Source organism: Eleutherodactylus coqui, chromosome 2 (assembly GCF_035609145.1).
Source record: "Eleutherodactylus coqui strain aEleCoq1 chromosome 2, aEleCoq1.hap1, whole genome shotgun sequence".
Lineage (NCBI taxonomy): Eukaryota > Metazoa > Chordata > Amphibia > Anura > Eleutherodactylidae > Eleutherodactylus > Eleutherodactylus coqui.
Window position 1 is genome coordinate 190040538 of NC_089838.1, and position 14109 is coordinate 190054646.

General features: G+C 40.7%; 1 protein-coding gene across 1 annotated transcript in view; it reads left to right on the forward strand.

Annotated features, from left to right (window-relative positions):
- The first annotated feature begins 243 nt into the window (after positions 1-243).
- The window catches only part of ITIH5 (inter-alpha-trypsin inhibitor heavy chain 5), a 95106-nt gene continuing 81240 nt past the window's right edge, over positions 244-14109 (forward strand). The window contains exons 1-3 of the mRNA XM_066592098.1: positions 244-437; positions 10823-10861; positions 11451-11614. Coding sequence (XP_066448195.1) covers positions 321-437; positions 10823-10861; positions 11451-11614 — 320 coding nt within the window. The 5' untranslated portion in view covers positions 244-320. The remainder of the gene's footprint in view (positions 438-10822; positions 10862-11450; positions 11615-14109) is intronic.

A 14109-nucleotide genomic window follows, 5' to 3' on the forward strand; every position in this document is an offset into this window, starting at 1 on the left:
ACACTTGTACTGGACACATTTATTCCCATGATTGTAAGTGGAAGAACAGGTGCTGGACGTCTGCTTGTTGTGACCCATCATTCAAGCAGCTGGCACCATACTTCATAGAAATAATGCAGAATAATCTGCAAATAACATCCAGACAGCAGGGTTGGTGAAGCACATGGATGGGAGGCTGGGATGAGGTGTAGGAGGGGTGGGACTCTATCTGCCTCTGTCTCCAGTCTCTCAGAGGCATCTCAGCCAGCTGCAGACTGGCAAATTCCCACTGTACATGTACAAGCCCAGCACTGCCACAGACTGCACCCCAAGGACTTAACATGATCTTTCTGGTTGGGCTCTGCCTCTGCCTTTCCCTTGTCCTGGGAGAACAGGGATCTGAGAATACTGAGAGCAACTTGTTTGAGTTTACAATAACTAATGGCATTGCAGAAAAAGTGAGTACTCTGTATATTTATCGCTACACCCTTTACTTGCTGCACAGATAAATGAAAAGCACAGATTTGGTTATTTTGCCTGATTAGTTTCATGTGCAATGCATTAAATGTTTGCAATGAGACTTGTACTTGAGTATTATTAAACATGCGCCCAGCTGTCAGGAGGTATCCTATAAGTCACTGGAGGAACATCTGATACAGCTATTTTTCATTTGTGTTATCTTTATTAATTGTTTGCATATTTTTTCATGAGTGATTGTTACCTTGTGGTATTTAGAAAGAATAATGAATGTTATTTCTCCGTTTTTAATGCACTGGGAATGATAAACATGTAATTATCTGCTATAGCAGCTTCTGACTATACAGGTATAATTACTGTATAGGAGAATACAGTTTAGCAAAGTTGCACAGCTTTTCTCATATTGTCATAGCTTTACTTATGCTTTGCACATTACTAGTCTTCTGCATACATCTCAAATGTGCTGGTTTGTTCCCAGTTGTTGGGGACTCTTTTCTAAGGCTACATTCACTATATGCTAGGTGCTCTGCTTCCATAGTGGACTACTAGTCATACCTAAGAACTACCATGAAACTACCATAAGTCATATACATTGTGCAATCATTTATGAAAACTGAACTGATGGTGCTGTGTAGGCACTTTGTCCATCTATCTTTAAGGAATTTCTAGTAGCAATGCACTCATGTCATATCCACTTGCTACATGAAATGGATAGCAAGATGGTTATACGTATTGATACTATGTGTTAGACAGCTAAAAGTGTTCTATAGTATTACTGAAAGAAAGCTTAAAGGGGTTTTACAGAGAATGTTTTTTTTAAAACCAACTGGCCGTGCTTAAAAAAAAACAAAAAAAAAACGTATACTCATCTGCCCCGTGGCCCCCACAGCTCCAGTGCCACATCTGCCATTCTCCCCACAGGCTCTGTTTACATGCTGTAATCAGTCTGTGAACGGGACGTTCCAGACTGCTGCAGCCAATCACAGACCGCAGCCGTTGAGCGGAGCTGGAGCTGCAGGGGACCAGGATGATGAATACATGTTCTTTTTTTTTATTTTTCAGCATAGCCAGCTAGTTGAAAAACAATAGTTTTCATAGAAAAACATTTTAAAGGTTTAGTCTCTTTTTCTACAATGCAATGAATATCTGATAATTATAGATCTCACCTCTGGGACATGGATCTATCTTCAAAACAAGGGTCCCCAAAGGGTTGGCGCTGCATCCAGGCAGAGAATGAATGGAGAGGTGTGTGGTTCTACATTCACTTCAATAGGCGGTGCATGATCAAGCGTGCTCAGCTATTTCTATGAAAGTCATAGAAGTGAGTGGAGAGGGTTGCTTCTCCATTTACTCTCTGCCTGCGTACAGCAGTCAGCGGCTGCCTCACTAGGTGGATTGGGAGTCATGCGGGAAAGTGCAGACCCAGATTTAAGACCTCCATCTATCAGACATGCCATAAATGTATAAGATCGGAATATCCCTTTAATTGCTGTAGTCTGAAACATAATTCCTAATATGTTATGCGCTTTAACTTTCTACCATTACCAAGATCACTGCTTGCTGTCAGCAAACTCAACTTTTTAAATTTAAAGGCTGAAATCTACCCTGCTGATATCTTTGTCATACAGCTGCAGTCAGACACAGTAGGAACAAGATTTGTACCGCCGTAATTGCGCTATAACGCTCTGATTGATTTCAGTGGGGCCTCCCAGACACGCGTTCCATCGCGGCGCTGGATGTCACATTGCAGTGCCGCTATTTTCAGGTGCTGTCTGCTCTATCTTTTGGCATTTAGCGCACCTCATTACCCATCACAATGATGGAGTGCGCTAAAACACGCTGCGGACGAAAACAAAAGTAAGATCGCAGCAAAGTGCCGTGATTGAAATCGTGGCACTTTGTCACGTCCATGTGTGAGAGTGGCCTTTGGGATCCTTTACATGAGCGTCATTGCGCATGCAAAATTTACGTGTGCAATACACAGAGAATATAACCCACTGATTGCAATGGGTTCATTCTCATTTCTATTTTGAATGCATATTTCTCACGTGCACAAAGAAACAGAACATGTTGTATTTTTTTGCGCATTTGCGCAGCAGAGGTCCCCATAGAAGTCTATGGGGGGTGCGCAAATGCACTCTCACTGCTGGCGCAAATGCGCAATAAGCTGCACGTTTCTGCTTGTAAAAGAACACATCCAAACCTCATTAAGTTAAATAGCCATTTAAATTGCGGCATGTTCGTCTACTGTTCGCAAATGAATATGCCCTGCGTGTGCAAAAAGGACATTGCAATGTGCCGGTATGCACACAAAACAACCTCGCTCATAGGGCAGACACGTTGCACTGAAGCGTGTTCATTTGCACATACGCTTGTGTGAAGGAGCCCTTAGGCTGGGCTCATGCACTGTTTTATGTGCACACAACCTTAATGTTCTGGGCTTCCATCTGAATAGCCAAAATGCCATCCAGATGGCACCCAGAGTCTAATATAGACCAAAGCTACAAGTCCTGCTCCACATCTCAGCAGGTTTCTGTTCCTTTCCAGCATCTTGCCAGACAAAATAGCGCTGTTGACTTTGGTATTCTGTCTGTCAAAATTGCCCTAATGGAGTATTTCACAAAACGCTGCAGAATATTCCAGTGTCAAAATCTGCACCGAAATCTGCATGTCTAAATGTGGATTGTGACATGCAATTGCCAGCAGAATCAAGCCATTTTCAAATCTGCATCAGAATCCACATGCTAGATGTGCAGATCTTTGTGCAGATTTTTTTATTTTGCAACGTCTTGGTTCTCTATTGGTGCACTTGGATTAATCACGTGGGTTACATTCTTAAAATGGTTTATGGCTTTCATCGTACTTCGTAGATTTTAGGATAAATAATGCACCCTGCTTTCTGAAACAAGAATACACGGAGCCCATTTTCTATATGTAAGACAGACTTGAGACTCGGTGCTGATAGCAGTGACATTCCACAGATATCCTAGCAGTCCCCTCCTTGGTACTCTTATCTCTCCATGCCCCAATAGGAAGCCAGGGCAATTAATCTGTAGAGACTTTCCCAAGGTCAGAGAGCCTGCATTCAGAAACAATAAAAAAAGAAAACACCATATCCGCCTCCTTACACTTCTAATGATAAGGCTGGCACACAGAATAAAGGCTATTACTATGATGATTGTAGCTCTTTAACCTCATTGAAGCTGTGTAACCCAGCTACTGCATGTCTCGTATAGCTTAATGGTCCTAGAAAGCATGATTGCTGTATAATGAAAGATTCTTCTGCTTTCTGTGATACTTTATACGTCACTTTTTCATTAATAAGTTCACTACTTGCTTTCAGTGAATGGAGACGTTCTTGTCATTGAAGGGATGAATATCTCCCTGGTTGATATGCTGTTGACACAGCTCATTCGTGCTGCTTCTGTGTTTAGCGCAAAGCCTAGATCAGAGGTGTCAAACTCATTTTCACGAAGGCCCACATCAGCATTATTTTTGCTTTCAAGGCCAGTTTGTAATTGTAAGAGGGGGTGTCACATGAGCGGATTTGAATTGCAGATTCCGCAGTCATCATCCACGCGGACGGAACACGGTAATACGTGGGAATTGAAATGCATGCACTTTTACAGTTTCACTAACACTTGCAGGCAGGAATTGTGCATTCTGTTAGTGGAAGAAAAATCACAGCATGCTCTATTTTACTGCGGATTCTGCATGTATGGGCTCCATTGATCTCTATTGATGTGTTTAATCCGCAGTGCAATGTTAATTGCGTATGGATGCGGATTCGCTCACAAGTTGCTAAGAAACCAGATAACAAATGGACTAAAGAAAGCAGGAATTTGCAAGCAGACATTTCAGGGCAGTCTGGGAAGCAACACACCATCCAGACTGCTGTCTGCAACCTCCGCTTATTCTTCTGGGCTTTTCCTCCACAAGAATAAGGCCTTATGTCCACGGGCAGGTTAGATTCCGTCCACGGGAGCCCGCAGCGGGGGCCAACCCTGCCCGTGGCCAAGGACATTTTTCACTTGTCTGGGTCTTCTGCAGACCAGTCCGGATCTTCTCCCTCCTGTCCAGATGTTTTTTCTTCTGCACTGCGGATGCGTGCGGGCGAGCCAGCCAGCGTACTACACACATGCGTAGTACACCTTTTTTTAACTCCTGCTTTCCCGTGCATCCGCAGCACGTCTGCAGTGTCAGCTGCGGGTCTGCCGTGGATCAGACGGCTTCCATCGACCTGAATGGAAGCCGTGAGTGCGGGATCCGTACAGCTATGGAGCATGCTGCGATTTGTTTTCCGGACCATAAGATCCGCAAATCAAAGCCTCACGCCCAAATTAATTTGCGGACGCCCATGCATCCCTACGGTAAGCTTGGTTTGCGGATCTCCAGCGCGGTATCTGGAAATGAAATCCGCCCGTGGACATGAGGCCTTATTTTTTTATTTTTATGGTTTATACTACTTTCATAATAAGTAGTATAAACCATCCAAGCCAGGAGAGCTGTATCCTGTTCTGAAGGCTCTCAGAACAGCTCCTACCATGACAGGACAGCACAAGAGAATGTCGCCTGGGCAATAGAAGGGTGTTTCCAGGGGGTTGGGCAACTTTCTAAATTCATTCCCTGTAGCGATCCTTTTTTTCGCGCAGACGATATGCTGTTCATATGCGTACATCTGCGCAGAAAACCGCATGCATATGCAACCATTCACAATTCATATTCGCATGCTGAGTCTGACCCACTCCGGCCTACACCTTTACATATTGTTAAATAACCTGACACGCGGCATCACTCGCCATTCTCATCCATTGATCTTGTTCTGAAAATAACAACAAATACAAAACAAAATGCGAGCACAACCATTCCCAAATATTCATATGTATGGTTAACATGTCATTCAATCAAATTTCATGGTTGAAATATATTTTATAATTTTTTTTAATTCAGATTTTTCACTTATGTTGTTTTCTGGCCGGATATCTGACACTGTTTTGGTCAGTATGTCTGTCTAGTTTTAGATCTTGTGCTGTAGCAATCCTTAAAACAGCATGGAGGTCATCATCAGTGATGCGTGAGCTGTGCTTAGTCTTGTTTAGATTCATTATTTGAAGACACGTTTTCATTCATTCATTCATTCATTGCTCCCAAACAGGCCCTTCCACCTCTTTAGCACCAAGCCTCCTACCTTTCAGGTGGTTAAGGTGCTTGGTTAGGGCTTTCAGTTGCCGAATGGAGTAGTGTAAAGCTCAGAATCCAAGATGGCAACCAGCCCTCTACGCTGACGCCACTCCCTCTGCTAAGGTCTGGCTGAGTCCTCCAGGGATAGTGGAGAGTCGGTACTTCTGCGCCCGGACCTCGTGATCCACATAAAATGACGTGGCTGGCCAGATTCAGCCAGCGGGTCTGGAGTTGGACATGTGGTCTAGGCTGTCATACATGTATGGCTTTGTTTGGTGGAGAAATGTGTTATACATCACAACTGTATTGATTGCGCATTTAGAGCTGTTTCCTCTTTTTCTAGTAATAGTAGTTTGTAATCTTTAAAGTGCTGCATATCAGATAACCAGGTCTAATGGATTGACTTTCCATCCTCAATGACCACTTCTAAGTACTGACACAGGCTTGTAATAAAATTCTGCAAACATATCACTAGTAATATAGATAGCTAGCCCAAGCAATCATGACAAATAAGACAATGTTCAACTGAAAAAGTTGAACTTTGACAGTGTCTTCACTGTCCCCAAGCTGCTCCTTATTAGTATGGTCATTAAGAACCAGTTAATGCTTTGTAAGTAGTAATAGCTATGAACATAACCTTGCCTTTAAATACTTGTAGCATCTTACAGAGCTCATGACATCTTCTCTGTTAAAGACCATAAAAGCAAGAATGACCTATAAGGCCAGTGCTGTGAGGGATTATTTATCGAGACCATATCAAGTATAAGGAGTGCCTTTTGGAAGCTACAATAAAACTAGCTGTATTATAGGATCCTCAGTCATGAAAGCTTAGAAACACACGCTAAAGCAGATTTTCCATTTAAATGATCAACCCTAAACGCTCCCACTATTATCCTGTCCAAAACTCCAGAGCCAATCCTAGTTATAAGCCCAAGACAATTCCATGTTCTCACTGTGTGTGTCAGTACTAGTCTACAAAAAAAAGGTTTGGTATGGTGTTACCAGTATGTGATTGTTCTCAGTAAGAGAAACCAGGTAATCCTGTAGATATGATACCTTTTAATGGCTAACAAAAATACATGATGTTATAACAAGCTTTCGGGTGGTTCTATTATCCACCCATCATCAGGCTAAAGTGAAGGGCGAATAACAGAACCACCCGAAAGCTCGCTTTATCATCATGCATTTTTGTTAGCCGTTAAAAGGTATCATATCTACATGATTACCTGGTTTCTCTTACTGAGAACAATCACACAGTACTACACTAGTACTACTATTTTATCTATGAAGTAGTATAATAGTACTGCCAGCACAGTAACAACTTTAAAGGGGTTGTGCCAAGTTCTACACATATCCTCTATCCACAGAGACCCCCACTGAACTCAAGAACAGGGGTCCTGATGGTCCCCACATGAATGAAGCTTTGTATAGGAGATAACTTTATAACTTGGCACAACACCTTTAACATTGAGTTGCCCTTACCATTGTGCCCATCATATTACCCAATTACCCATTATATTGTGCCAGCCACAAAGCAGTACCTACACAGTAATTAGTTACTATAACACAGTTCATTAAATCTTCTAACGAGAGCAGATCCTTACCAGTGACATATAATAAAACACACTTTTTCCCTCTTTGGTTGTACGCCACCCTGTACTGGACTCCTACAAGAACTTCTCATGTAGGCAGCCGATCAGCTGTTGCAGTAGCATTATTTTCTTTCCTTACCAATCTCTGAGGTCAGAGATGGGTTACAGATGTGATGTATTCTGTGATAGTGCCCGGAATCTAGAACTGTCTGGACAATTGTCTGTTATGGGAGTGGGTAGTTAAGACACCTCTTCTAATATTGAATGCAGGTGTTTCAGCCACACTTATTGCTAACAGAGAAACATTGGTAGTAGCTTGGGTCATATTGGAGAGCTCAGTGACTTTAAACGTGACACTGTCATATCATTCTACTATTGCCACAAGTCAATTTGTGAAATTTCTGAACTGGTAGATGTGCCCCAGTCATTACTAAGTGCTATTATAGTGAAGTGGAAGTGTCTAAGTGTAACAACAGTTCAACCACGAAGCAGTAGATCACATAGCACTGCTGAAAACACTACAGAGTTCCAAACTGCCTCTGGAAGTGTCATCAGCCAAAGAAGTTTCCTTTTGGGAACTTTATGAAATGGGTTTCCATAGTTGCATGATGCCAAGTATTGGCTGGAGTGATGTAAAACATCTGACAGTCTGATGGCAGAATCTGGGTTTGGTGAATGCCCAGAGAACACTACCTACAATGAATGCATAGTGCATATGGTAAAATTTGGTATGAGTCTACTGTATGTCTCAGGCCCGTTATGCTGAATGAAGGATAATATTAATACTATGGCTTGGCAAAATCACCAAGTGCAATGCCAAGCATCGGTTTGAGCAGTCTGATTGATGAATCTAGAACACTACCTACAATGTATGTGCAGTCCCTTCTGTAAAATTTGTTTATTGGGAAGGAACTCAAGTGGCATGTACAGAATACAGAACCCTGACCACAACCGCATAGAACACTTGCCTCAACAGCATTTGTTATACATTGGAATGTATTGGGCATTAATTCCCACAAGCACACTCCAAAACCTTGTGGGTAGTCTTCCCAGAAGAGAAGAGGCTGTTATAGCCACAAAAAAAGAGCAAAACTTCATATTTTATGCCTATAGTTCTGGAATGGGATGTCCAAGAAGCTCATATAGGTGTAATGGCCAGTTGTCCATATACTTTTGTTCATATAGTGTAAGTCAGGGGAATCCACTAAGTGCTGGTGTTATAAGACAGATACAGCACTGCTTCATTACTATTGTTAGAAATGGAAGCCTTGACCCAAATGTGACCAGAGCTTTAATCTTTCAATACAGAAAGTAGAGGGGCTGTTGTGATGTGTGTTGGCATGCCTGGTAGCTCCTGGAAACAGCTGGGTTCCACTAACAAAGTGTGAAGGGAAGGACTTGATTTCTGATTTTCCCCATTACTAGAATCTGTTCTGCTCATAAAAAGAGCAATGCGGCTAAAAGGCGCTTATTAGTGAGTGGTTGTGTATGCACTTCCATAGTATAAAGTAAAAGTTCTGTAAAGTTGGCCGATAGTTGACTGAGAATAGGCTGATGTGATTAATGACTAGCAGTCTGTATGTAGTAAAGTGTCTACTTCTAGAGCTTTATCGTAATCTTAATCTTGATAAATTCTGATAAGCTTCTGAAAATGTTAAGCATAAATCTGTGAATGTGTTTATATAGCAGAAATGACATTATTTTATTACATGATCAGTGGTACTGAGCTTAAGCCTGCATGTAATCCTATGATCTTCACTTCTTGACACGATGAATGAGACTGGTATGTGGCTCTTAGTAATGTTCTGTGTACTGTATTTCCAGATCATGGTTTGATTGACCTCTTCATTTTGTTCCCAGCTGAGCCTCATTGTTGCCAAAATAAACTGGCTCACGCACAAATTCAGTGGGCGATGGGATGCTATCAGAGAAGATTGATGAACATAGCGAAGATTACAAATACATTCGGTTGTTATGTTCCAGCATCAGTTGCTGTGCCGTACTGACGACGGTCTCTCCAATGTTTTATGGCAGGAGAGTGTATGAAAATGAATACACACCTAATTACTACTCAAACGAATAGCAATGGAACACTTCCAGAAATAGAGACTCCATGTAGTTATTTCATATGTCTGAGGCATCATTGGAAGTACAGAATTACTAGGTTTCCTAGCTAGGGACTGTCCAGTAGATAAAGGAGTTGTGTTATTTTGGATACTCCTCTCCATGTGCTTTTTTAGGACATAAGAACAAAGTTTTGTACTGTTAGCCAGTAAAATAACATGTTGTGGCACTCAGTAAGAGAAACAAAATAATCTTGTAGATATGATACTTTTTAATAGCTAACAAAAAGACACAATGTTACAGCAAGCTTTTGAGTCTATTTAGACCCTTTCGTCAGGGGGGTACTGGTGTGATAAAGAGATCTAAGTAGTCTCAAAGGTTTGCTGTGACATCATGTCATTTTGTTAGCCACTAAAAGGTATCATAACTACAAGATTATATTGTTTCCCATAGGCTACATTCACATGGGCAAGCGTGATATCGGGCTGAGAAACTCAGCCTGATATTGCGCTTGCTAACGTCATTATTATGGCGATGTGAAGAATTTTTATTAGAAATTGCATTGCTCTTGTGAAATTGTGATTCTCACTTGCGTGAAAGCATCGTCTTTCCGATTGACTTCAATGGGAAACATCACATCACACTCAGATGTGCATCCCACGGCGTGCGAGTGCCATGCAATGTCTTTGAAGGTCCCATTGAAAACAATGCGCGAGGCATTCCGAGGGAACATCAAAAGATAAAACATACTGAAAAAAGTCGCTTAGATGAATGAATGCATTTAAAAAAATGGATTTCATATTTGTGTGTTTAATGCGCATCGCACATAACTCGCATGAGAATATTGATCGTGTGATGTATCCTCACTGCGAGCAACAACGTTTTAGGCCATATCATGATCACCTGAATGGCCATCATGTGATACTACATTTCCCTTGCAGCTGCTGCAGAGGAAATGCATGATTGTCTGCGGTTTCACCAGGCAAAATCAGTTGTTTGCCCAAGGCATCACATTCTGGAAGGGGTTGTCTCTGATGGGGCAATCCCTTTTAAGACAATACTAGACATCTCATGGCTATTGGTATTGAGAATTGTCATCGGTATGGCCAAAAAGTCATGTTTGACTGACTGACTGATTGCTGGGTAGTTTCAGGAAGGAATTTTATCCTCCTGTTGGCCAGGGAGTTTTGTTTTGCCTTTCTCTGGATCACATGGCTAAGGCTGAGAATGGCTGAACTTGATGGATGACTGACTTTTTACAACCTTAGTAACTATTTAACTAAGGTAAGCACTACTGTGCGGATCCATTGGATGTACCAGCTAAACGTTTTAAATATGGGAAAGAACGTTGTCTATTGTGGTTTGTATTCTGTGATTAATCTAGATTTAGTACCAGACAGCACAATTCAGGAACACACTAGATTAAAGGAAATCATATTACATTTTACTAACATCAACTTTTCCCAACTTGCAACTTCAACAGTCTGACACTTCAATATCAAATGAATTTATTTTTTGATTAACTATAGGTTGCATCCCGGTTTCCAAGACAAGCTCCATCAAGGAGGGTAAGTGTCACAAAACTTGTTTTAAATTATTTAATTATTAATGTACGGCCAAGTTTGGAATGAAAAAAGACAGAACTGCAGAGGACATTTACTGTGGAAAACCAATGGTTGAATGGAAAAAGACAGGTGCTAACCTGATCTTGTTGTTCTGCTCTAAACTTATTGCTTATTGTGGCATCCAGTGTCAAGGCAATCAAAATGGAGAACACAATGATCAAATAGATTCATTTATGCCAGTCCACTTTTCTTTTCACTTCAAACTGAAAATGTTTTACTTTACTAGGTGTTTCTTGGTTGAACGAGGGATAATTTATACTAATTGATAACATTTACCATAAGAAAAATACCATTTAAGTTAAAAGGACATTTAATGGTAAACTTCCTTAGTTTACTCCTGTAAAAGAAACCGCAATAGATAGGGAAAAAGTGTGAGCAGAACTTTATACAAGACTGTCAATTATTGAACAGTAGTATAGTTTGGACATTTGTGGAACATTACAAGATCAATGAGTAATCTGCAACCTATTATCCATAACATCATATCAATAGTTAATCAAAGTGCTTATTAATTAGGATTATTCATTTACAGGAAATCAGGCCGTTGGTTACTGACTTCACGGTGAAATCCACCATTATATCACGCTATGCCTTCACTGCCGTGTCCTGCACCATGGTGAATAGGGCAGTAGAGGCAAAAGAGGTCGTATTCCAGATGCAGATACCAGCTGCAGCCTTTGTCTCCAACTTCACCATGTAAGATATTACTGTATTACAATGTACTAAGGCAATGAGGATTTAAAATGACTTTCCAGTCAGGAGCTCGAAATTCATATGTAAGTCAGTAACTATGGGGGATGATTACCTGCAATTTTTTTTCCTGCTTCTTGGCTGCTTTTTAAAAAAAATATAAATTCTTTATTTGTAAATTTTGGGATGGATACAGTAAGGGAAAAGGGAAAATTACTTACCCTGATTGGCACCCGGGAAGCACATGGGAAAGACAAGCAAAAAACAATTTATGTTCAAAAGATTTTTTTTGAAACTTTCAGGCTAATACAAGAAACATGAATGCAATAAAACATCAAAGATATAACAAGTTGTAATAAAATAAATTGTGTAACTTGTCACGTTGTCTTTTGCTCTGTAACAATTGACTCAAATTTTCATATAGACTTAGAGGGAGTGATTTTGTTGGCGACATATGCCACCTCTCCGTATATCCCTCTCAAGTATGAATATACCCGAGGCCTTGGTTATGATAACCAGAAAGGAATCCACATATTGTTTTATTCTCCCGTTGCTTAAGTTGCATCCGTTCCAAACATAAATTAAAATAAGAAGCCAAGTAACTAAGATTAAAAATAAATAAAATTAAAAAAAAATGGGAAGGAAAAGGCAATAGAGTGGAGTACCTAGGAAGGGGAAAGATGAAGAGTAGAAAAGCAGGAAAGAAAGACGGAAGGAGAAGAAATAAAAGAAGAAGCAGCTCTGAAGATGTGGACTGCGAGCCATGAACAGGGATCGTTTATTGGGTGCTTAAATAGAGGTATAGAGTATCCCCTCTTATTGTACAATCCTGCTTGTTAGCCAGCTAGAGAAAGGTCTTGAAAGGCTATCCGTACCGCCCAGGTGGAGTAGAAATCTGTACATTCCTCTTCAAGATCAGAGCATCTTAGTTCCTCCATATGTTTTATGGCTTCTATGCATGCTATTCTCGGGATCGCATTACTTTGTTTCCAGTATCTGGAGATGATTTGTCGCATTGCCATGATAAGGTGTCTTTAGAAATCTTTTTATATTTTTAGATATTGATCCCGGGAACATGGACAAAAGTGCCATCTCTGGGGTAATATCAATTGAGGTTGTACATGCTGCTCCATATAACCTAGAGATGGCCTGCCATAAGGGAGCTATAAGTGGACACTTTCACCTTGGCTACTTTTTAGCTCAGCTCTATTAGGACAGACAGTATCTAATGTGAAGTAGCCTGGGACACACCCTTGTCTCACCATTGGTTCAGGCTGCCTTCTTTGCATCTTGAGCTAATGATTAAACAGGGAGAATGTCCTGAGCTACTAAAGATTAGACACTGTATATAAATTACAGTCATACACTCAGCTCTGTCCTAATAGAGATGGGTTAAAAGGCAGCCAATGAGTAAGATCTAAAGAAAAATAAATAACAGGTAATCATCCTCTGTAGGTTCTGACTTACATATCAGTTTTGAGCTCATGACTGGAGGGTCCCTTTAATTATATATTGGTCAAACATTGGGCAGTGCAGTTGTTTTACTGAAATGTGTGTGTACTTCTTTGAGAATATTAAATCTTTGTTCTTCATACATATCCTGTCTGGTAACTCACACTGAACCTTTATTGGATAGTCAGGTAACAGGGAGATAGTTGTTCTGTGATTGGAGGATGACCCCTCTTCAGATTGGTTGAGAGAATTTAGTGAGAACAGAAGAAAGGGAAGTTGAGAGGAAGTAAGAAAAAAAGCAAGTGAAGAGAGCAGAAGCAAAGACCAGAGCTAAAGAGAGATACAGTGCAGTGAGAAAGTGGAAGTGTGAGTATGAAAGAAAGTTTGCATTGAAACAACAGAAAAAAAACATGAAAGATAGTTCATAAAGACAAGAAAGAAAAGGTAAGGAGAACCAATTTATGCATTAATCCAGGAGGAAAGAAACAGTTTGCGTAACAGTAGCAAGAGAAGAAACAGAGTTTGTATGCGTAAAGAAATATAGTGAAGAGAGAACCAGAAGAATAAATATATAGAAGGCGAAATACAGAGCAAAGAAAAAAAAAGAAACAGAAGGAGTAACAACCTAGGGTACAAAACAGTTTCCTTTAATTGAACTTGTGAAAAAACCCAAGTGTACAGACGTGGCTTCTGGCCTTTTTTCTCTGAGCATGCAGATGTGATTACTGTGCTTGTATGGATTTGTCCATCTCAGGAAATAGAGCAGTGCCCATTGAATAACATGTTAGCTAGTGAAGATTCACCTACGTAAATAAAGCGTTTATTGTTTGACGGTTCATCCTGACTCCTGGAGTCCGTTGTCACCACGTCACCATCTGCAGTCAGGTACCACACTATTCTCCAGGGAGAAAGACTATCTATCACCCATTTGATTTTGATGTAACCATTTTACTTATCAATTCGCCTGGAACAGGTTTTTATCTGTATGCAGGCTGGTGTCATGAATTTGACATAGACTCCATTTTAATACTTTGTCGGTTGCGACTATG